Source organism: Barbus barbus, assembly GCF_936440315.1.
Source record: "Barbus barbus genome assembly, chromosome: 1".
Classification (NCBI taxonomy): domain Eukaryota; kingdom Metazoa; phylum Chordata; class Actinopteri; order Cypriniformes; family Cyprinidae; genus Barbus; species Barbus barbus.
Window position 1 is genome coordinate 29,769,762 of NC_136729.1, and position 24,138 is coordinate 29,793,899.

At 38.4% G+C, this 24,138-nt stretch overlaps 1 protein-coding gene across 2 annotated transcripts in view; it reads left to right on the forward strand.

Annotated features, from left to right (window-relative positions):
* Positions 1-23,695, forward strand: part of LOC306848510 (protein C-mannosyl-transferase DPY19L3-like) — a 42,396-nt gene extending 18,701 nt beyond the window's left edge. For both annotated transcript variants that reach the window (XM_079383109.1, XM_079383110.1), the window contains 5 exons: positions 705-761; positions 1,091-1,173; positions 16,706-16,838; positions 20,522-20,680; positions 21,918-23,695. In XM_079383109.1, the coding sequence (XP_079239235.1) occupies positions 705-761; positions 1,091-1,173; positions 16,706-16,838; positions 20,522-20,680; positions 21,918-22,106 (621 nt within the window). In that variant the 3' untranslated portion in view covers positions 22,107-23,695. The remainder of the gene's footprint in view (positions 1-704; positions 762-1,090; positions 1,174-16,705; positions 16,839-20,521; positions 20,681-21,917) is intronic.
* The last annotated feature ends 443 nt before the right edge of the window (positions 23,696-24,138 follow it).

The window sequence follows — 24,138 nt, forward strand, 5'->3', positions numbered from 1 at the left end:
TCAACGTTTTCAAATAATATTTCTTGCATTGGCTGAAAAACTATCTTGTCACAGTATCTTACCCCAAAGCATCTGACACACTTTGCCTCCCAGCAACTATTACATGACTATGTTCCAGCAACTATTACATGACTATGTTCCAGCAACTATTACATGACTATGTTCCAGCAACTATTACATGACTATGTTCCAGCAACTATTACATGACTGTTGCCGATTCACCAACATAAGTGAAAATTTGTGCAATGTTTTTTTTTTATTATTTTATTTTTATTTTTCTAATGTTTACTGATTCTTTTTCTTGTGCACTTCTATATGTTCATGTAACAAATTGGTTTGATAGATTAAGGATATAATAGAGTTTACCCTGCTCTCCCAAGTACTTAGTGCAAGCAATAGCAAAAAACACAAGTTTAATAATAGAATTGATTACATAGAAGCCCACAACAGATGGTTATCACGTATCACTATATAAAAGTGTAATTTTGAAGCTATAATGCTCAATGTTATGAACTAATATTGAATTTCAGTGAGGCGTGGTTTTCTTTCTTCTGCATAAATGTGCCCATGTGCACACAGCTGAACGGTTAATTTCCCCACTAGGTGGCAATGTAGTTACAGCCCTTGATCCTAAACAATTACATCCTTTTTCTTCACATTTATATGGTTATTTATCCATTTATGTTATTAATCTGTTTCCACAGATGAGACTGATCAGGTACTCTGTGCCTATTGTAATACTGGCGTTTCTTTATTACAAGGTAAGACATTTTCAACAATGCTGTCATGTATCTATTTGCATTGCTAAGCTGCCTGGGTGACTGGACATCATAAACAGTCATGCAGGAATCCTATTAAATGCAAATGGAATTCTTATCACACTGTGTGTGTTATTTAGGAGAGTTCTGATTCCACAATGCTATTTTTTTCTCTCTGTTAACACAGCATCGGGAATGAGCAATCAGATATGAATTGTGTATATTTGGATGTTTGTTGGGCTGCTTTGTTGATCATTGATTATTGTGAGTCATTCCCATTACAGCAGTCTCACACTCTCCCTCCACCTCAACCGCTGTCTTTCTGTTGACAGTTCTGGCCCAGACTGATGGAGGAGATTTCTGAGCTGAGAGAGTTTTATGACCCAGACACTGTGGAGCTAATGGAGTGGATCAGGTAAAGCAGCTGTGATCTTCCTCTTACACACTACAAGCAAACACTCGCAGACAGCGATCAGACCAGAGGTCCGCAACCTTAGGCACGCAAGCCACCGATGGCACTATGAAGGGTACTCATAGGCATTGATAAAAGCGTGAGATTAATATTAAATTTTTAATTTACTTTTTTATATTTTAGAAGTGTTGAAGTCCCTCGCATCAGCATGCCAAACTTTTTTTGCAGTAATTCATCCTTATCGTCACACAATCTGTTTTTCTTTAGCTATATGCTGTATGGACTGTGATGGAGTTGGGTTGCGTCTTTTTTTTTTTGTGCTGCTCACAGAATAATTAGTATAATTGAGAAGATGCTCCCGCTAGCAGCGTTTTATAACAAGTACTACAAACACATACTAACGAATGGCATACATGTTTTTTAACGGAATAGTTTACCCAAAAATGAAAAATAGCTGAAAATACTCACCCTCAGGCCATCCAAAATATAGATGAGTTTTTCTTTATCAGAACATATTTAGAGAAATTTAGCATTACATCACTCGCCAATGGATCCTCTGCAGTGAATAGGTGCCATTAAAATGAAAAGTTTAAATAGCTGATGAAAGTATCACAATAATCCACAAGTAATTGACATGACTTCAGTCCCTCAATTAACATCTTGTGACGCAAAAGCTCAATATTGCTTTCTCCAGTGAAAAAGCCATCTTGTTTGAATCAGGAGAGAAATGTATACAGTTTTGCTCAAGTTTGTGAACCCTTTAGAATGTTCTATATTTCTGCATAAACATGATCCAGAACATAATCAGATTTTTGCACAAGTCCTGAAAGTAGACGAAGAAAATCCAGTCAAACTATTTTCATTGTCATTTATTTATTGAGAAAAATTATCCAGTGTTAGATATCTGTGGCAAAAGTATGTGAATCTTTGCTTTCAGTATCTGGTGTGACCCCCTTTTGCAGCAATAACTGCAGGTAACAATTTTTGTAACTGCTGATCAGTCCTGCACAACATCTTGTGGGAATTTTAGCTGCTTCAACTCATCAGCTGTGTTGTTGGTGGGTTTTCTTCTATGAACTGCTTGCTTCAGGTGCTTCCACAACATTTCATGGGATTAAGGTCCGGACTTGGTCTCGGCCATTCCAAAACATTAACTTTGTTCTTCTTTAATTGTTCTTTGGTAAAAACAACTTGTGTGCTTGGGGTTGCTGTCTTGCTGCATGACCCACTTTCTCTTGAGACTCAGTTCATAGATATCCTGACATTTTCTAAATAGGCCCAAACCATGATACTACCACCTCACATTTCTTATGCTGGAATGCAGTGTTTTCTTCCCTCTAAGCATTATGCTTCTCATTTAAACCAAACAAATTCTATTTTGGTCTCATCCATCCACAAAACATTTCTTCAACAGTCCTCTGGCTTGTCCAAATGATCTTTAGTAAACTGCAGATGGGCAGCAATGTTCTTTTTGGAGAGCAGTGGCTTTCTTCTTGCAACTCTGCCATGCAAACCATGGTTGTTCAGTGTTTTCCTGATGATGGACGACCCTGGATTACCCTGGGTTCCTTTTCAACCTTGTGGACTATTACACTTATCTCTTTTAGAGTGATCTTTGTTGGTCAACGAACTCCTGGAGTTCGTGCTACCTGGTTTCATAGCATAAAGGGCACACTTTTTAGCGAGACGCGAAATACGTACCAATAAGTACATATCACTGCAGTTTCCAAAAGAAATTAACACTAGAAGCAGTAAAACTCAGACGCCATTTATTCCTTTTCACACAAATTTACAGAGTTTCGATAAATAACGTGTAATTTTCACACTATTACTTGAAGAATGTCATGTTATGACTTCAAAACAATATTAATATGCTGGGAAATTTGAAAACTGATACTTTTGAACGTTAGCATCACACATATCCAGCTTCATATCTATGGGTTTTCATAGATGGTAGGTTTGTTCGGTAGCTCACGGAGTACGGAGATGTACTTGAGAGGTGAAGAGCTTCGGCTTGAATCCTGTGTAACTACAGTTCGACAAAACAGTCCAAATCTGCATATAACAAAGTTCAAATAGCATAGTTGCATCAACAAATGCGTTTTTATATCAATTTTGCATTTGTCAACACTATCAGGTAGGTTTAGGGTTGGGTTTGGTGTAGGGCATATTTCCAACATGATAGAGCATTAATTTTTAGCGACGGTCCCCGATATTTGAATTCTGAACCGCCGCAATACGTACCTGAAGTAACGTAATAAAAACACAGCAATGCTTACCTATATCAACGTAATAAAAATGTGCCAGGGTTTACGTATTTAACCCGTCTTTTAGCGCTACTCTTGCTAAAATGTGCACCCAGGTAAGTTTATGCCATGAGACCAGGTTGAGTTTGTAACATTGGTCCTGAATTTCCTGTATTTGTACACTGTGTCTGACTGGATTGGTGAGGTCCAAACAGTTTAGAGATGGTTTTGTAACCTTTTCCAGCCTGATGAGCAACAGCAGCTCTTTTTCTGAGGTCCTCGGAGATCTCCATTGTTTGTGCCATGACACGCTTCCACAAACATGATCAAACTTTGATAGCTCACTGTTCGCTAAATAAAGCAGGGCACACTCTGAACACCTCTGAACAGATGGACTCTGATTTCACCTTCAAATTCACTGCTATTCCTAGAGATTCACATACTTTAGCCACTCACATGTAATACTGAATAATTTTCCTGAATAATAAATGGAAAAGAGAAAATTTGTCTCGTTTGTTTTGATTGGGTTCTCTTTGTATACTTTCAGGACTTGTGAAAATTTACGTGCAAAAATCGGATTATGCTTTTGGTCATATTTATGCAGAAATATAGAAAATTCTAAAGGGCTCAAAAACTTTCAAGCAGCACCTTGTGTGTGTGTGTATGTCTAAATATAATATACACACGCGCACACACACAGATAAAGCACTGTTTTAAAAGCAAAAACAGTTTTAGACACACATCATGGTTTTTGATGTCAGAGGAGAATGACTTTTTTGTTGGAGTAAATATTGTTATTGATTATAGACATATTTTGTCCAGAAGTGGTGCTTTACAACTAAAATTAAGTAATCTTCATTAAAGGATTTGTTATTTACAACCACAAAGCTTTTCCCTTCAAATTCATTAATTGATGACCTGGAGTCATATGGAATACTTTTAGATTGTTGTGATGGTTTTTAACAGCTGTTTGAACTCTCGTTCTGATGGCACCCATTCAGTACAGAGGATCCACTGGTGTGCAAGAGATATAATGCTAAATTCTTACAAATCTGTTCTGATGAAGAAACAAGCTCATCTACATCTTGGATGGCCTGAGGGTGAGTGAGCACATTTTATTTAGACTCATTTTGAACTATTCCTTTAACGTTTCTCACACAAAACATGACACTTAAAGAAATTATGTCTTTAACACCTTAACACACAACTCATCATGCACATAATGTGGTAAATGGTAAAAACAAAAACATTGAGGCTTTGCTTTGCATAATTTATTCATGATGCCATGCATGCTGCGAAACAACAAAATCTAGCATTCGGCACCATCGAAATCACAATATACTTCATTTTGTGGGAGCTGAAAAGTAAAACGGGCAATGAACGTCCATAAAATTGCCAAATTCTTGATCAGACTAATATAAAATGTTTTTCCTCTTGCTCTTTCTTTCACTCCATTACGTACTGTGAAGGATATAAATAAAAAGCTGTAGTGAATACTCTATTCATTGGATGAGATTTACAGCTGTAAGGCAGAAGGTGTTTGGAACTGGGCCAGTTTAAGGTGGACGTCATATGAATTAGACATTAGGTGCTAGAGAGGCTTCAGCGGTTGGCAACAGAGGGTTTCATCGATGATACCATTCTCACTGCACGCGGGGAGAAAAACATTGCTCATAGTCAAGTTTATATGTGTGATTGTGTGTGAGAGAGAGAGATGTTTCAGCTGCAGTGACACAGGTGATCTCTCCCTGAAGAAAATGCGATTTGTGTCAGGGATTAGTGGGTGAGTTCCCTTGGCTGACGCTGTGGCATTAAACCGCTTCCACACGCTAATTAACCATCAGATGAAAGAGTTAAGCAGGGATCACTTCACACTTCTGTCTGTGCTTGGCTTGCCAAAGCCTGCACTGTTTTATATGTAGATTACCAGCCTAGAAGGGGGGGTGAGCATGAAAAGCGTATTGAGGAGAGTGGCAGTATCAGCCTCCTCTAACCATGATTGGAACTTACTGCATAATAAACCACATACTGTGGCACAATGTGAAGAGGGAGGGTGAACAACTACAACTGTGAAAGTATCCTCATCAAGCAATCTTTGATTTATCTTGAGCTAAAAGCAACACACTAGACACTGAATTAGATTTTATAGTGAGTGTGTGAAAGTAAACTTTTCTGGTTTTGTTAGACAGCTGTTTAGTGTAGAGTGACAGGTACTGCTTCAAAACCTAGTGAGCTGCCTTGCATGAAGCACACAGAAGGCTTGACTCTAAGGAGGTCTGTAATAGCTGGAGAAAGCAATTAGTTAGCATTCTCATTTATTTATATGGCCGTAAGTATGGTATTCTTGCTCTTGGCCTAGTCTTAAGGATCATGAGTATCGTATGCTAAATGAAGAAGCATATATACCATTACTTAACAGCCTCAGCGCTCATGAGAGTTGAGAAAAATCTATTTCACTATGGAGGAAATGAATGGAATATAATTACTTAATCTAGAAACCGACTGTTGAGCTCTACCCATGTTGCAATATTTTGACACACAAAAGGATATAAAAATATGACACTCATTCTAATAGAGTGCTTTTTAATTAATTTAATATTTTATTATTATTTGAAGCTGAATTCTTGTTTTGTCTGCCATCTTGGATGGATTTCTTTTCCACTTACCATGAATGAAATTGCAATCATATTTTCTTCTCTATTGTGATACTGTATATCCGAGTGAAATGGCTTCTTGAATAAAAAAACAAAAACAAATTGTAGGGTGGGACTTAATTTGTCCTCCTGGAATTGATTGGATCATTGTCCTTTGCTAATTGCTGTGATCTCATGTGAGTGACAGATTGCTGGAGGGGAGGCTTTATAGCCCAGGGATGTAATTATGATTTCACTCATAGTTGGAATAAAATAATTACCATTGAACACAAACATCTTTCCTAGCTGGAAAAAAAACGAACTTTCGTACTGTACATAGTATAAAAGCCCAAAGTATACTTCAGTTTTGATGTGAATGCTAGTTTATGCGTACTGAATGCATAACTTTTCAAAATATGCTCCATTTGATAGCATGCATGAATCAATGTTCAAGGAAAGTCAGTTCACCTGGCAGCTGTTTTGGACATCAAGGCCATCTTGCATCTACTTGAATGGGGAAATACTGAATTCCCCAAAACTGCTTGCCAAATAACATTTAAACTGTAAATCTGACATGAACCATCCTATGTGTTGATGTCTGATGTGTTTTTTCTTATTCTCAAACACCATTTAAAAAGTATAGATTCCAGATTGGTCCAGCCAATGTACATATGTCTGTGGGAACCAGAACAAAAATGCAAGGTCCTGTGTGAACTTATTGTACAATACACGCAAAACCCAAGTAAACTTTGTTGACTGATGTCTGGTTATGTCATGTCATATGCTGTTTTTCAGATGCTTTGTCAAATTAAAAATAGTCTAAAACAGTACATTCTGTTCCATGGCATTGTGCAAGAATGTGACTTGAGAAAACACATCCCATGAGAAAGGGATTGGGAACCTCTGGGCTAGTTCATAGCACAAACCATCCATATGTGTGCCATCATAATCTCTAACTAACAGTTTAGAACCTACAATCTCTGCAGATACACTGAGAATGCTTTTGGGGTGGGTGTCATGTGTTTGTGTCTTCTCTTCATGACTGATCAGTGGCCTTTCACCAGAACCGCATCTGTCCCGTAGATGGAAGCGAGTCCTTTGTCGCAGTTCTGAGACTCTGTCATCACAGTCAGCCTTATCATTGAGAACGTCTCCCTGCCATGTAATTAATTTTTTAGTTTTCTACTGTGCACTCTTTTGTTATAGCCCCCATAAAGGAGTTATTTCTGAATGTTGCCTTGTTTTGAAATAATGAAGATAAATTAGTCTTTTGTTTTCTCTGAAGGAAAAACTTTCTCAGCCCCTCCGAGCACAAGTAATTTGTTCCCCATCTAAACAGACGCATTTTCCTCCTGCTGTTTTCGCTGTTTTTATTTCTTTCTTTCCTTCGTGTTTTCGACGTCTTCACTCTCACTTCCACTCGAATTGTCATTCTAGCCACTTTCCTCTTCTTTCCAATTTAATTTGATCAAATTAGTGGCTTTTGCTGCTGCTGCTGTAGACGTCTCTGTTGGAGATGTCTCAGTGGAGATGGCTAATAGCCATGCTCACAGATGCTAGCTTTGTTTGAACTCCAGCAGAATATCACTAATTCACAAACACCCCACGTCTGTATGGAGTGTCTTGGTGACCAAGATGGCGGCGCGTGAACAACACGTGAACAACGCGAGGCTCAGCGTCTCTCCAGTTTTTGGAAATTACTTGTTATTTTATTAGTTATTTTCAGTTCAGTTGTTCATCATAGCTTCGCATTAACCTCGTACAACCGTCACACTCTACTGGATATCAAACTTCGCTACACAAACACCGATGTGGATACAACACTAGATCTTCATCTACTACCTCCCGAATTACTCCGGTCCCCGGGCTCGTGTGAACCATTCAATCCGTCATCGGCGCTGCAAACGTAAACAAAGACTGGGTAAGCGGAGCAGCCTGCGGGCTAAGCTAAAGCTCAATCCGCATCGTCCAGCTCTACCAAGCATCTTCCTCGCTAATGTACGATCTCTGGCAAACAAGATCGACGAGCTACTTCGGATCACTCAGCGAATGTTTATAGACTGTAATATTATGGTTTTCACAGAAACTTGGCTCAATAACACCATTCCAAATAGCGCGGTTGAGCTAGAGGGGCGCAACATCTACAGGGCTGATAGAACGGCTGTGGAATCCGGTAAAAGCAAAGGTGGGGGTGTTTGCCTCTATGTAAACAGATCCTGGTGCTCCGATGCTATTATTGCTAAATCCCACTGTTCTGCTGATATTGAATACATCTTTATCAACTGCAGACCCTTTTATCTGCCCCGCGAATTTACAACTGCCATAATCGCTGCAGTGTATGTACCCCCGGATGCTAATGCTAAACTAGCCATGAAATAACTATCTTCTGTTGTTAATAAGCTGCAAACAACACATCCGGATGGAGTTTTTATTATTGCTGGTGATTTCAATCATGCCAATCTGAGAACAACTCTCCCCAAATTTTATCAAAACGTTGCTTGACCTACAAGAGGAGACAATACTCTTGATCATGTTTATACAAACATCCCTGATGCTTACAAAGCAACTCCCCTCCCCCACGTTGGACAATCTGATCACCTCTCCCTGTTCCTGCTACCCAAATACACACCCCTTTCAAATCTGGCGACCGTGAAGTTTACAGTTTATCCAGGTCCAATCTGAAGAGGGGAATTCAATCAGCTAAATACAATTACAAACTGCGCATTGAGGACAGATTTAAAAACAACAACCCTTGTTGTGGACAGGCATCCATGCCCTCACAGACTATAAACCAGCAAACAGTACACCCCCAAACTGCAGTGGCACCCTCCCTGACGAACTGAACTACTTTTATGCTCGCTTTGATCGTGGAAACGCAGAACCACCCATCAAAGCTGAGCTAACACCAGACGACCTGCCGCTCACACTTTCCACCAGTGATGTGTGCGCCACCTTGCGTAAGGTGAACTCACACAAAGCTGCCGGGCCTGATGGCATCCCTGGCCGAGTGCTTAGGGCCTGTGCAGAACAGCTGGCTGAGGTCTTCACCAACATTTTCAACCCCTCTTTGGCCCAAGCCATTGTTCCCAACTGCTTCAAAACAGCCACCATTGTACCTGTACCAAAACATGCTGGTGCAGTGGCCCTCAATGACTTCCGACCAGTTGCTCTTACTCCCATTATTGCGAAGTGTTTTGAGAGGCTGGTTCTTTCCCACCTGAAAACATGCTTGCCCCCAAAACTGGACCCATACCAGTTCGCCTACAAATCCAACAGGTCGACTGAGAATGCCATCGCCTCAGCTCTCCACTCTGCCCTGACGCACCTGGACAGAACCAACACATATGGCAGGATACTATTCATTGATTTCAGTTCCACCTTCAATACAGTGATCCCATCCACACTGATCTCCAAGCTCATTGATCTTGGCATCAGCCCCTCCCTCTGTAACTGGACCCTGGACTTTCTCACCAACAGACCACAGTCTGTTAGGATCAGTACCCACACCTCCTCCGTCCTCACTCTAAACACTGGGGTACCACAGGGCTGTGTGCTGAGCCCAATCCTTTACTCCCTTTTCACCCACGACTGCATACCTGTACATGAATGAATGAATGATGCATTTATTGTGTATTGCCGTACACCCAAAGCACTTTACAATCATGTGGGGGTCTCTCCTCAACCACCACCAGTGTGCAACATCCACTTGGATGATGCGACGGCAGCCACAGCACAACGGCGCCAGTGCGCTCACCACACACCAGCTACAGGTGGAGAGGAGAGAGTGATAGAGCCAATCACGTGGATGGGGATTATTAGGAGGCCATGATTGATAAGGGCCAGTGGAGGGAATTTGGCCAGGACACCGGGGTTACACCCCTACTCTTTACGAGAAGTGCCATGGGATTTTTTTTTAGTGACCACAGAGAGTCAGGACCTCGGTTTAACGTCTCATCCGAAAGACGTACATGGCTCTAACTCCATAATCAAGTTTGCAGATGACACCACGGTGGTAGGCCTGATCAGCGGCAATGATGAGACAGCCTACAGGGATGAGGTCCAGCATCTAGCAACGTGGTGTGCCAAAAATAACCTTGCACTCAACACCCAGAAGACCAAAGAGCTAATTGTAGACCACCGGCAGACTAAGAAGGACTACACACACACTCCCATCTACATTGATGGGACCGAAGTGGAGCGCGTGGCGAGCTTCAAGTTCCTTGGTGTCCATCTCTCTGAGGATCTCTCCTGGACCCTCAATACCTCCATACTGATCAAAAAGGCACGACAGCGCCTTTACTTCCTTAGGAAACTAAGGGAAGCTCATGTAATTAATAACATGATTATTTGTTATTATAATAATCACATATTCAAAGAAAATTGCTTGCGTAATAAGGTGGATATGAACATGTTTGTTTGTGTCTGCAAAGTGAAAAGATGCACTCTTCCCCTACGTCAGTTTACCTTGGATAGAATTGCCTTTTAAGACGACAACTTTTTCTCATTTCTTGTCTTATTCCTATGTTTTCTGGAATTTGGTCAATGACATGTTTGTCTGAATCTATTCATTTGGTCAAATACATGATGATAAATATGCACATACAAGCATAAAATGATTTTAATACATTATATGGTGTGTGTGTGTGTGTGTGTGTATGTATGTGTGTGTGTGTGTGTGTGTGTATATGTATGTATGTATGTATGTGTGTGTGTGTGTATATGTATGTGTGTGTATATAATACACATATATTACGGCTTATTCTGCTGTTCAAATAAAATCAACAAATACAGAGGCTACATTTTATAAGCACTTGGCAAAATCATTTTAAGCTAGATTTAAAAAAAAGTTTAGTTATTTAGTTCTCACACTCTTATTTGTCATTGACCCTTTCATCTGCATTTCTGTCCATCGCCTGCCTCTCTGTTCACTCTTGAAGTGCTGACTGTTTTCATGTCATTCAGCACCTAATTGATTTTTTTTTTTTTTCTTTTGCCATCAGACTATCAGACCATTTGACAAATTGTCACTGTGCAGAATGTATCATCCAGAGGACTCATCAGTCTGACCCAGATCAACAGACATAATGGTCTAAATTATCACTCATTAAAAATGTCTGGTATCTTCTGAGTATATCATTATTGTGGCCTTGAGAGTTTGTGCAGTAGTACTGGTACACAGACAGTGATTTAAACCAATGACATAGAGATATATCAAGGCACATGACTGACATGCCCGACCATGCTATCAATATCAGTCTGTGAAATGATTAAGTGCTTAACAAACAACGACGGACCAACACGCACTGATTTATCTATATTTATAAAAGTGGATCAACATCAATCTAATGTGAGGTCATTCATTTTGCTCACTAAATTCAAAATTTCTGTCTAAGGAGATATAATGCATAGGCACACGTCTATAAAGATATGGTTGCTCAGGCCACCCTCTTTGTCCCTCTCTTTGGAATATTAATGATGTTAATCAATTTTTATTATGTCAGCAGGGTGCAGGCTAACACAAGCTGACGTTTACATAAGAGAATATAAATCTGAAATTAAATGTAAATCTGGTAGAGGCCAGTGCAGTCCCATATCAATATGGAGTAATTACATAGAGACCCCCAAAAGTGGAAAATGATGCACTGTTGGCAAGGTCAAAGGTCAGTCTGTTCAGAAATTCATCGGTTAATACACCATGTGTATTTTAGATTTAAGACCAGATGAGCTGGAAGTAACTCACTAATATCACTCCGTTTTGTCAATGCAAAAAAAAACTAAATATCCTTGAACTAAGAGTGTTGCAAATCTGACCTTTTCTCACAAAACTTAATTTGCATTCTTAACACTAACCTAATGTGTATAAGAAAAATTACTAACATAGTCACTGTTACACAACATTCAGTTCACTCTGAAATGATTTAATGAAGTACAAAGATACCATTAAAACAGTAAGAAGTTAATGCTCATTTTTAATTCAGTATTTAGTAGAGTAGACAGACTCTGGGCTATCAAGATTCTATGTAAAACCATTCTTAAATCCTACATGGATATTATATTCACTAGGAAGAACATGAAAGCAATGCAAACTTCCATATTGTTTACTCTTTACAATCTTTACTCATAGTATATATTTTGTGCATGTATTGCTTTTTCTCATTTCGGCAATAAATTTAATCAACTCGCCATTCAAACCCATAAAATACATGCTGTCATGGTCAAATAGCAGGAAAACATTTGTCTTTCTATCGCCATTCATTGGAAATCATATAGAAGTTAAGGGTGTTGGGAAGCATTACTGGTAATGAATTGTGCATTTGAAATCAATAATTCTGCTGTACTGTCGCTGTCATTGATGGATAAAACTGAAGTTTATTTACTTTTATTGAAGCCTTTTGCTGTTGTGAACACGGAAATGTGAAAAAGGTCTATTAGGAAGAGGAAGGCGAAGGAGATCATTTGTGTCTGATGACATCTGTGCTACTGTTGTTGACCATGTGCTTCTCTGTGGACGTTATTTGATAGCGGCCTCTAGAGGCAGAATCACTGACATCTCGTGCTGTTTGTTTTTACGCACGTTTTCATATCGTTATAAAGCCATTAAATTGTTGACTAGATGCTGCATTAGTGGAGAACAGCCAAATTATTGCAAGGCTGAGAGGTAGCACCTAGAGCGGTTAAAACAATGTGGGGGAAAAAAACAAAGTTGCATATTTAAAGCTAATGATGTGAGAAAGCTAATTTATGTTCATACAGCCGACAGAAACGTAGAAACCAATCAGGAACACATCCTATTTCAGTTTTACTGTAATACATATTTTATGTATGTATCCAGTGTCAATGCTATGCCTTTAGAGTAGTTCACTTGTTTGAAGCAAAACCTGTCTAGGTTTAGACAACACAACAGTACACTAGAACAAAACAAGATCTGGAAATATCTCTAAAGACATTTATGCTGGAAGACAAGACAAAGATGCTGATGAAAACTAGAATGTTTTCAATGAATTCAGTTGGATTTTATGTTGGTATCTATCTTCCTGTCTGTCTATCTAGCAGTACAGTGTGTTCTGTACTCTGAGGGCTGCCCTCTCATAAGTTTTTCCACAGTAGTCTGATATTTCCTCATTTTCCAGTCCACTTTCCATTCTAGCATCAGAAGGGCTGCTCCTGAACCCTGTTATTGGAAGAACCGCCGTCTTTTGCAATCTTTTCCGTAGATGCATTCATAGGTGTATGTGATCAGGCGTTAAGTTTGTCTTTGAGGTGAAGGTCATGCCAAATTATTTGAGCCTACTGAAATTGGAGCCATTTTTCTTTCTTTCTTTGCTGCTTCATTGCTTTAGTAAACTTTAGATTGAAAGTAGCACCCTATGCGAGTGTGTTTGTGAATCTGTCCTTTGTTAACTTCTTTACGAGCTGACAAGAGATGGAGCAGGGTGTTATTGCACCCGATATGGGGCATCGTGGAGTTAATTTTGGATTTTGTCTGTGTGTGTAGCAGTTATTGAACTTGGAGCAAGGTTGTTCTGTGAAGGTCCACGTTCATGGTTGACCCATACTGACCACACTTGCTCCTCTGTAATGAAACATTTCTTCAGTGCATCCAATATTTAATCCAACTCATGCCAAACTGGACAGAGATGAAACCATCATATCCTCTGTAACCTTCACACGCACAGACACTGTGTCTTTACCGGCTTGAGCTGAAACCGACCATGAAGCAAGACGTCTGTGTAACGTAATAAAAACGTAATATTAATACGTAATTTAAAGAAATAGTTTAATTTTGCTCAAAGGGAATCATTTATGATTTTATAGGGATTTGAACAGAATCAGTGTTACGGCGATTCACTGAACGTATAACAAACTCTGCACTGAATATTAAAATCCAAAATATAGTGAAAACACTGTTTAATAGCACAGTAACAAGATCGGCAGATTAAGACATTAACTTGTGAGCACAAAGCACAAGATACTTCTCTTTTCAATATAAATCAGATTTTATTTATATAAACCTAAGACATAAACTAATCTAACACATGAACACAAGCATTCACACATTCACACGTTGCAGAAAGAGAGAAAGTGAGGAAAGGATGAGTTTAAGAGAATGGAAATGTGAAATCCCAAGTTTATAGCAATATGTTCAATTGCATAGACCTGAACAACCATCAATCACTTATTTAACCCTCGCTTCGAGTTTCTCAATGAGGCTAAAATTTATATTAAAGACACCAATTCAGTTAGATCCTGGAGGTGTCACTTGCTTGCATTGCCTGTGTTACGGGTTTCCTTTTGTGTCCTCGTTGCAGACAGGGGGTTCCCCGAAGTTGCTGATTGGCTGGAAGTTCAATAGTCTTTGAAGTGAGGTCTTGGGCGTTGGCTGAAAATGTGGAGTTGGTCTGGTTGAAGTTTGACGCGAGTGCAGTCAGAGCTGAACTTTGCAGCAAACTTACATTATAACACGAAACTCCACGGAAAGAAAAGAAACTAAAGTAAAATAATTAAAATAAAAGGAGGTAATGAGACTAGGTGGTTTTCTTCTCATTGTGGTAGCTGCTGGCATGTGGGCAAAGAGCAGCGTCAAAACGCGGTGGCGGGAGAGGACCAAGAGGTTGTAAGAGAGCATTTTTAAGAAGAAGAGAGAGTTTGATGGTGTCCTGAGTTTTTAAACTCGGCTTTCAGACCGTCCCATCTGGACGTCTTGACCAGTTAGATACTTTCCTTGCTCGGGGTATTGCTTTATTTCTCCCCCCATCAATAAATCAACATGTTATCTGTTCAGTCAGAGGTCCGAACTTTACAGGCTCTTGCAAAGTATAATTTTGAACATGATTTCTATTACAAGACTATGATGCATTTGACAAAGAATTGATTGGAAGAAACATTTAAAGCATGAATTTTCAAACTGATACCAAACATGAATATTACCCTTTAAGGCTTAAGCTATTCAATACTTATTAAAAAGCAAGACATACACAATGAGTGATTAAAACAAGGATAGTCAAATATGTGGGTTGCATACATAATATGCAGTTATGCATAGAAATGATTAGTTTCATTAAAAATTGAAAGTCTTTTTAAGATGATTTTAGGTACATATGGAAGCAGACAGTATTTGTGAACCAAGGAATTTCAGTCGGGTTCTTTGTCTTCTATGTGTGGGGGTAGCCAATCTAAGGAAGCTCGTGAATTCAGCGTGGAACCCATGTGATGGCCATCTCTTTGACCATCAGTCCTGATTACTTGCCCCAAATTTGACGGTCTCCTTCCTGAATTGGAATTATCAATAAGTGTTCTTTTGTCTCAAGGTTGTAAGCTGTTCTGTGAAAAAGTTGGTTAGTTTGCTTGCTTCAGACTAGTGGTGCCAGAATCTAATTTATGACATTGTCCTGTTTCCTTGGGGCCTCTCTGAATTCCAGCTCCACAGGTTTCAATGTTCTGATGCATCTTAAATTTGTCTGAGTCAGTCTCTGATATTCTACATCTGTGACAATATTTCGTTTTATTGCCTATACAAATTGAACAGACATGGGGTGGGAGTTTTGAGTGCTTGAGGCTGCTTTTTTAATCAGTGATTGTTTTAACTTGTTTTGCTTCGGGACCCAGATTAAATTGGGTCAGACATCAAGTGACGACCCAACACAGTTCCAAAATAGTTTTTTTGTGGGGGATAAAAAGCCCCAACAATTAAAAATTAAGATATTAATATTACTTAATATTACTGCTATTAATGTACTATGTTTTGATTTACTATAAATTAGGGTTTTTAATGTTTTTTTTTTTTTTTTTTACTTTAACTATTAGTAAATACTTATTGGTGAAATTACACTGTAACGACACCATAAAATACAGTGTAATTTTATTGTATTTATATAAGTGTACAGATCCCTAACAGTCTCGATGTTTGTTTGGTTTCTAAATATCTCTTTATTTCAGTGATGTGGAATTATTTTTTTTATAAGACATTGTGGGGAGCACAAATGATTACTCTCGCTGCTGTTAAATATATTTTAGGACTTTTAGATATTTTTTTCTTTTAACTTGTGCAGTTTTGTTGATGGTTTTAAGGATGAGGATATGTCACACAATCTGATCATTCTCTAATCTGGCAAATTTAGCTGCTTTTACCAATACTAAATTTTCCCCCAACATACCATCAACAACGAAAGTTATGGAACGTGTTTTCTCCTCCCAGAGGCTTCTCTCTGGTGTAGATACTCGGGAATATAATGTTGTGTAAAATGTTGGAGCTGATTTTGAAAGGTTATGTTTTGATAAACAGATGGTCTCTGAAACATCCGTCAGGCTATTCAACTAGCATACAGCTTCAGCTCTTCCCTCCATGCCATGCACATATATAAAATGACAGGAGACAGATTTCATCCAGACAGACAGAGTGCCTTTTAAGCCTGCAGTAGACTTCAAACCTTCTGCATCTCAGACATGGGTGATGGGAGTGTACAAATGACTGCGTCCCTCTTCACTGAACCATTTCACATTTTTACCTTCACCTGAAATAAATGTCTGCAGGTTTAGCTTTTCTCATAAATGCCACCACTACACAGCTAGCCCCCTTGTGCAATCGCCTGTCCTGAAATATTAGTGAAACTTGAGAAGTGAATGTAATGGAGCACTCTCATGTTTTTTCCTTGACAGATTGAAGACGCCCAAACGGGCAGTGTTTGCAGGCAGCATGCAGCTGTTGGCGGGAATTAAGCTGTGTACAGGGAGAGTATTGACAAACCATCCACACTACGAGGACCAGGCACTGAGAGAGAGGACCAGACAGGTAAGAGTCTCAGGCTGGTTTGGCTTGAATCACAATTCAATCCAAGTTTTAATATGTCTAGGACCTCCAGATATCCTGGGACAAAAACTGACTTGTGGAAATGTTTTTTTGTTTAATGGGTGTCAATAATAAATACTGCAAACAACACTAGTCTGGAGAAGTTTTTTTGAGGACACGAGGAGATATCAAGGGAGTATTAGTTTACGGTTGTGCAGCAGTTACAAAATATGCAGATATTTTATTTAGTGAATATTATTTATATAAAATATAATGTTTTGTTTCAGAGCTGAACGTATGGTCAGTCAGACCCAGGTCTGCATTATATAAAATTAAAAACTTCTCAGAAGCGTATGAACAAAGAATTGAATCTTCTCTTTGCAATCTTGCGCTATTATGTAAATTTAAATAAATTAAGCAGCAGTAAATCAGTCAGAAACTAACACTGAAAACTCTTTAGATACTGTTAGAACTGGAGTCTAAAGTGTGTACCTTAACAAATCAGCTGATAATCTTAATGAAGAGCTTACAAATGGGCCGTATCAAGAAGATCATGAGTAAATGGTTCACAAATCCTCTTTAAGGGTTTTCTTAATGGCATATGCAGTGTTATATACTTAGCCTCATCAGCAGAAGTGTGACTTTTGGCATAATTAATTTAATTAGGTTTCTCATTGAGGTTGGAAGTTGACACATGAGTGGGTGTCTTTATGAAGTGAAATAAACTCCGCAGCACTGCTCTGATATGTGGCACTTATCTATAAAAAAATCCTCATTAAAATGTGTAATTTACACTTTGTCTGAGCTGTAATTCTGATTGTTTTGGCTGTCTTTAAAAAAAAAAAGTTATGTTTCCTTTTGGCTTCGCTACGGGACATTTGTCTGTAGCAGAGTTTCAGTACTTGAGTTTGCGAGGCAAAATGTTGAGGTGGTCAAAGTCAGAGGATTTCTGATGATCAGATGAAGGTGTGTTCACTCTCTCATTTGTTCATGAGAGTAGAGGGAGAAAATATGGATCTGAACAGTTGGTGAAAGGCCAGACTCCTGCTCTACTGTTCCTGCTTCTTACAGAGAATAGATGAGAATTGATCTAACCAGAAATACGTAAATTACCCATCAAATTAGTACATTAATGCAGAGGTTCTCCAAATGGGGAGATGCCGAAAAGTTGCAAGGGTGTGTGAGGACTTTAAAATGAGGAGGGTAGAATAAGTCCCCTCTGCATTTGAGTTTTATCATTGCGAAATATAAATTAATGTTCCAGTTAAGTTTGATGTTTACGCTGTTTCCCAGTTAAATGCATACTGAATATTTACCTCACACTATAAAGTAACCAATACTATAATACTTGTGTATGATTATAATAAAGTCAAGTAAAAACTTTTAATCAATTCAATGCATATTTAAACTTTCCCATTGCTTCAAAAATAACAACTATAGGGGTTCAACAATTTATTGAACTTGTTAGATGCAGTTATTCTGTATTCTTCTTGGATAACAGATGGGATTTTAGATAAACCACTAAAATTACAACACAATAGTGAGTGTGTAAAGTATCTCTAAAATATTTTTTATAGATATTTTTATATTTATCCATTTAATTTAATTCAAATTGTCATTTGCAGTGCTTCATGGGATTACTTGTACCTTTTGTCTTTTCATCTGATTTTCAGAGACTTTTTGTGAATGTTGTGATTCTCATAGCTGGGTGGTTTGGTTCATGGCTTATAACTCTATAATGAAGACATTTAAAAAAATCCTAATGGGTAAAAATTAATGAGAAAAAAAGACTTTTGGAAGCCAGGCTGAAAACTATAATTTTGCTAGTGCTACACATACAGAAAAACTGGCTTTGCTACACACCCCTAATAACAAAAGTACCACAATAATAAGCATACTGTGTGTATTTTTATTCCTTGCTGTGGAGATTTAAGTGAACGTTTTAGAGTAGCATACTGCTTTGATTTATCTAAGCTGAATGCTAGTTAATAACTGGCTCTGTCATGATCACGTTTCATTGTTTTCAATTCATATATGGCCAAAGTGATAATATCCGAGTCGGTGAGTTGTGTACTTTGTAATTAGTCCATTAATTTCCACCAATTATACCCATTTGTGATGATTTGTGGACCTATTGCAAGCATGAGAGGTGGGCATTAACGCATTGACAAAGACATTGTGATCAGCCAGTCACAGCAAGAGGTGGCAGCTTTCCTGAAACAGAGGCAAAGTACATATTGCTTTGAACATTATTGTAGTTCATACTGCATAATATTTGATATTTGCAATGTTGATTATTTTCTCATCAGACTGAGGTGATGAGGTGCTTTATTGCCTCATTTGAGAAAATGCAACATAAATGCAATGCAATGATTTTTTGGCATCCACACAATATAATATTTTGTATTTATTTACATTTTGTCGAGGAAAATTGTCCATAAATACCTATACTTATATCAGAAAATATATTATGAATCCATAATTCATTTTTCCAATGTTGTTGTGAAGCTTATTAGGTTGGCGATTCTTGTAACAGTAATGTTGTTTGGTCGGTTTCCATGGATTTCATCAGTGTTCTGTTCTCTTCTCTGTATAGTATGCATCTGTGGCTCATGAGAAAATGAGTTTTAGTTGTGATAGTGGTAGGGGTTTCGTGTCCTTTTTATAAGCAGATGTTGACAGACTGAGTTTACCGCAGCCTTTCTGCCATATTGTACTGCATCTCCATGTGATTATACGGAAATGTCAAACCTTAACATAGCCTCCTCAATTATGTTGCCATATTGCTCCATTAATTGAAATACTGTAAATATATATTTAATGGCATGTGAAACCGTGTATGCACTACTCTAACATTTTTCTGCTTGCTGTATTTCTGCTTGATCTATTACAACAATGGCAAAAAAATGACTAACATTAAAATGTTTAAATGCCTTTTTTTTTTCTCACAAATGTTTAATTACTTGTTTATTAATAACTGTAAACGGTATATTTAAAAAGCAATAAAGCAAGTGCCTTACAGTGCATCAGTGATATTTCCACAGCTTGGCCATAATTAGCATGTGCCAAACCAGTGATCCTCTAAATCGGTGTTAATTCTGACAGCAAATTGATTTATTTTTAGTCAGTCTTTAGATTTAAAACACCTATTTTTAGTGGCTGAACATGCAATACATAACCAGATTTAACTGTGGTGACATCTTAAATGAAATAAAACCACTTTTCCTAAGGAAACCAGAACATGGTGGTCTTTCCGTAAAATTACGGACACAGCAGCAGGTATATTAGACTGCTGTCACTTTAGGACCTAATGCACAGGTCCAATATATTGATACACATCTGGTATTCTCTCAACGGTTTACGTTAAGACAAAGTTTTCTTTCGAGTTGACACATTTTTTTTATTTATTTATCCATATGTCTGCTCTTCTCTGAAATGTTGAAATTTGTGTTTTGAGTCATTGTGCAAGTGTCTGCTGACTTTTGTCCTGCCAAGTAGATTAGTACTTTTACAATTCAAAGGGGCGTATCTAACCTAATGTCCTGTTATCCTTCATTTAGAGACTTTTTTTTGTTTCCTGGACTTTTTACCACACGACACAACAATGAACCTGCAGCCTTTAACCTCTAAGCTACAGCACCTAATATGTATCTTTCTCCCATCTTTGCCCTTTTCGTTCCCTGCAGGTGTATCAGATCTATGCGCGTGAGTCTGCTGAGGAGGTTCATAAAGTTCTCCGTTCGGTTGGAGCGGACTACATCGTACTGGAGGACAGCATCTGCTACGAGCGCAGGCACAGCCGTGGTTGTAGGCTGAGGGACCTGCTCGACCTGGCAAACGGACATGTAGGTCACACACAGCATCTCCAGGTCATGCCCACACACACCACACTTGTTCCATTTAAATTCAAGTTTTTCTGCAAGAACCAGAGACGTTTTCCGCAGCTAAAACTAACAACTTTGCCCTTTACTGAATCCTTCACGTGGCTATAAACAAATATCATTTGGGTTAGATGCTAAACTCACTGGTTTTGTTGGATTATTTTCATATTGGAAATCTCTTGAAGTGTTTTCATTTCTCTCATACAATTTCTATAACTGTTTTGTGTAAAGTTGATGCTTACATTTTTCATTTTGTCACATCTTGTTCTCACTCACCCACAGCTCGTAGTTATTAAATACTGTTTCACTCTGTGTGCAATCTAGCTTAAGTGAGTTTTTTTTTTTTTGCTTGAGTAGCTTGATTGTTCTTTTGTAGTTGATTACAGTTGTGCATAATATCTGACAAAAGCAAATTTTCCAACTTCTAAGCTGCAGCACTTTGTGTAATATCTGTGCACACGTCAGCTTTAAAGAAAGAAGAAAAAAAACATCTCCCCCACATCATGGCAAAAAGCTCCAGCTGAAAATAGCTTGTCAGCAGTTGTCATTCATGTGTCTGAGGTGAATGCCATGCCTTTGAAAGATCTCACAGAAGTTTGCCTGACTTGCTCCTCTGATCCGACTTCGAGCAGCCAGTGAAAGAGCCTCACTCGCTTACTCGTTTGATGCAGCCCGATTCCTTTCCTCAGTCTGCCTCCAGCAGTTTGTATAAGATTGACTCTTGTAACATGTTCTGTCTGCATATGTTATTTTAACCTTGATTAAACCTATCTGGTTTAATTAAAGCTTGCTAATTGCAGACAGAATTACCAAAGAAGGAGTGTATATGCAATACCGATAGCCTAGAAACAGCCATGCATTGTGTGGGATATTTTTCTTTCTTTCTTTTTTTTCTTTCGCTCTGATCTCTCCCATGGGTGGCAGTTCTTTCTATCTCTGGGTGCTTAAATGATCTCACAGCAGCATTTCAAGGCCTTTCTGTTAATTTGGGAATATATCTCAAAGTAAATGTTTAAAAAACCTCAGGGCACAATTTCTCTAAGATTTGAAAGTTAAAGAAGTGGAATTCTCTTTAAAAGAAGGCTTCCGAGACTCTTCTTCATCTTAGAACCTGCCCTGTATTTTTCACTGAAGAGAAATATCAGCTTATGGAAAAGAAGCACGATTTCAAAACCGATTTGTGTATGTGTTTTTATTACAGATCATGGACGGCCCAGGTGAAAACGAGCCGGACCTCATCCAGGCAACTCACCCTCGTTTTTGTGAGGCCATTAAGGCCGGCATGCCTCCTTATTCAACCCTCTTCACACAAGTGTTCAAAAACAAGACATTTCACGTGTACAAACTCAAGAAACTCAAGAAGAAAAACAAACCTGAGAACGGTCCGTAATGCTCATTGCTCAACAGCAGTCACCCACCTTCACTGAACGCCCCATCTGGAATGTTCAATGAGTGTGTGATAGTAGCAGGTGTGTGTGTGTGTGTGTGTGTGTGTGCGGCTGTGTGCATGGAGAGATGCCTGATTGAGCCAGCACGCACTAGATGATTTGGTGCGTGTTTGTGTGTGTAAATCTGCTCTGAGCCAGTCTGCCGCAGCAGAAGCTCAAGTTTAACGTGGAGAGACTGGAGGAAAAGCTCTTTTTCTCACAGTCTGTCGCACCCCTCACTCTCTCTGATCATCGCATCTCATTCGACACATGTCCTTCCACCAAACACACATTTATGCTCTTTCACACACAATGTGAACTAAAGATGCAACAACAGCCTCATTCCTGTCGCACTTCCAACAAAATGAAATGAGGAAATAACAATGCTTTGTAATTGGAATTCACAAGAGCAGTTTGGGGTAATGTGACTGTGGCAATGTTGTTTTTAAATCTGCCAAACTGTTGGCTGGTGTCGAGTTGGGCCTCATCCTGCTGATTGGCTGTGTAAAAAATAAATAAATCTGAAAAAACACCCTTACTCATGGGCATAAAGCAAGTGCCATAAATGCTCCTAGGAATAAATTGTAAGAATAAATGTCACAAAATTGACTTTGACCTAGAAATGTTGAATTATCTTTTTTTTTTTGGACTTTACTGTATACGTTTTGTGCATTAGTTGTGCAAGGCCATCACTGACACTATAGGTGGTTAAAAAGGGTTTAGACATTTGATGTAGTAAACAGTGTCATTAAATTTAGTGTTTTTGGATGAATAACAGCTGAAGTGTTCTTAAAGGTTAGATATATCCCATCACATTTCCTTAAACGGAATATTTCAACTAAACTACAAGTTCACAATTCAGGATTGAGTCTTTTTCAATGTGGTTAAAAATATTGAATTGCCAACAATGGTATGATGCTATTTTTTTCCATCTTGGGCTCTAAAGGAAGAGTCTTTAGTGTATGAAAGTGCCTTACCATTTTTTGGATAAGCTCTGCTGCGCTAACGATTAATGCATTCAATAAACCTTCAAATGAGTGGCCTCAAGTGCTACCAAAATTTACCTACCTTCAATCTTTGCTGCGGTGTTTTTTCTTCCCCAGGATATTGGATGAATATCTTTGTACAGGGGTACAAACCCGTTTTGAATAACTTTAAAGCGTTTAAAGATAAACATGGTTCGGTTTGTAGCACGAGGGCTCCTCTGTGACTTTTTGTGATTTGTATTATAATATGGTGAATCAGTAGTTGTTATCTTACCTGTCAAACGACTTTCATGTAAACCTTTGCTTCACACATCTGTCACAACACACTGTTCCTCAGGCGATGATCTTTATGGAGCTGTGAGCTTTGATTTCATATGCTGACATTGTTTAACTGTAAGAGTTCTTTGGTACGGTTCATTGCACTAGTTTGTTACTGTGGTATTTCATGCAGATGGATTGTTCCCATTTGTGTCAAAAGTGTTGATTTCTTTTTGGATGTTCAGTGTTCGTTTCCATTTTTGTATTAAAGCAGATTTGTATGGTGGGTGCTGCAGATCTGTTACTACGAAATGACTTCTATCATTTGAAGTCAAATCACAAAGGCATTTTGATAAATACAGGTCAGAGATTTTAGGCCGATCTCATTTCATGTTTTGCATTATCCCAAACTAATTACAGCTCCGTTTCCACATAAAATAGGCCACTTATTCATCAAGAGACTTAAAACCCTGCTGTTTCATTTCAATATAGCAGTATTTAACAGTGGTATTCAAGTATAATTGAAGCCGTAACAGAAGAACTCCATTTATTCAGAAAGAAAAAAATATTTTAAAGGATGCAAATACAAAATGTCAAGATACTTTTACCAACTTAAAGACGGATTAAATAATACATGAAAAAACAAGCTTTAAACAGAATTAGATCCCTTTATATATACATATTTTTTTAAAAAGCAGTTACTTTTTGATATGCACAAATGAGGTAAAAACATTGTTTGACAAAATAGAGT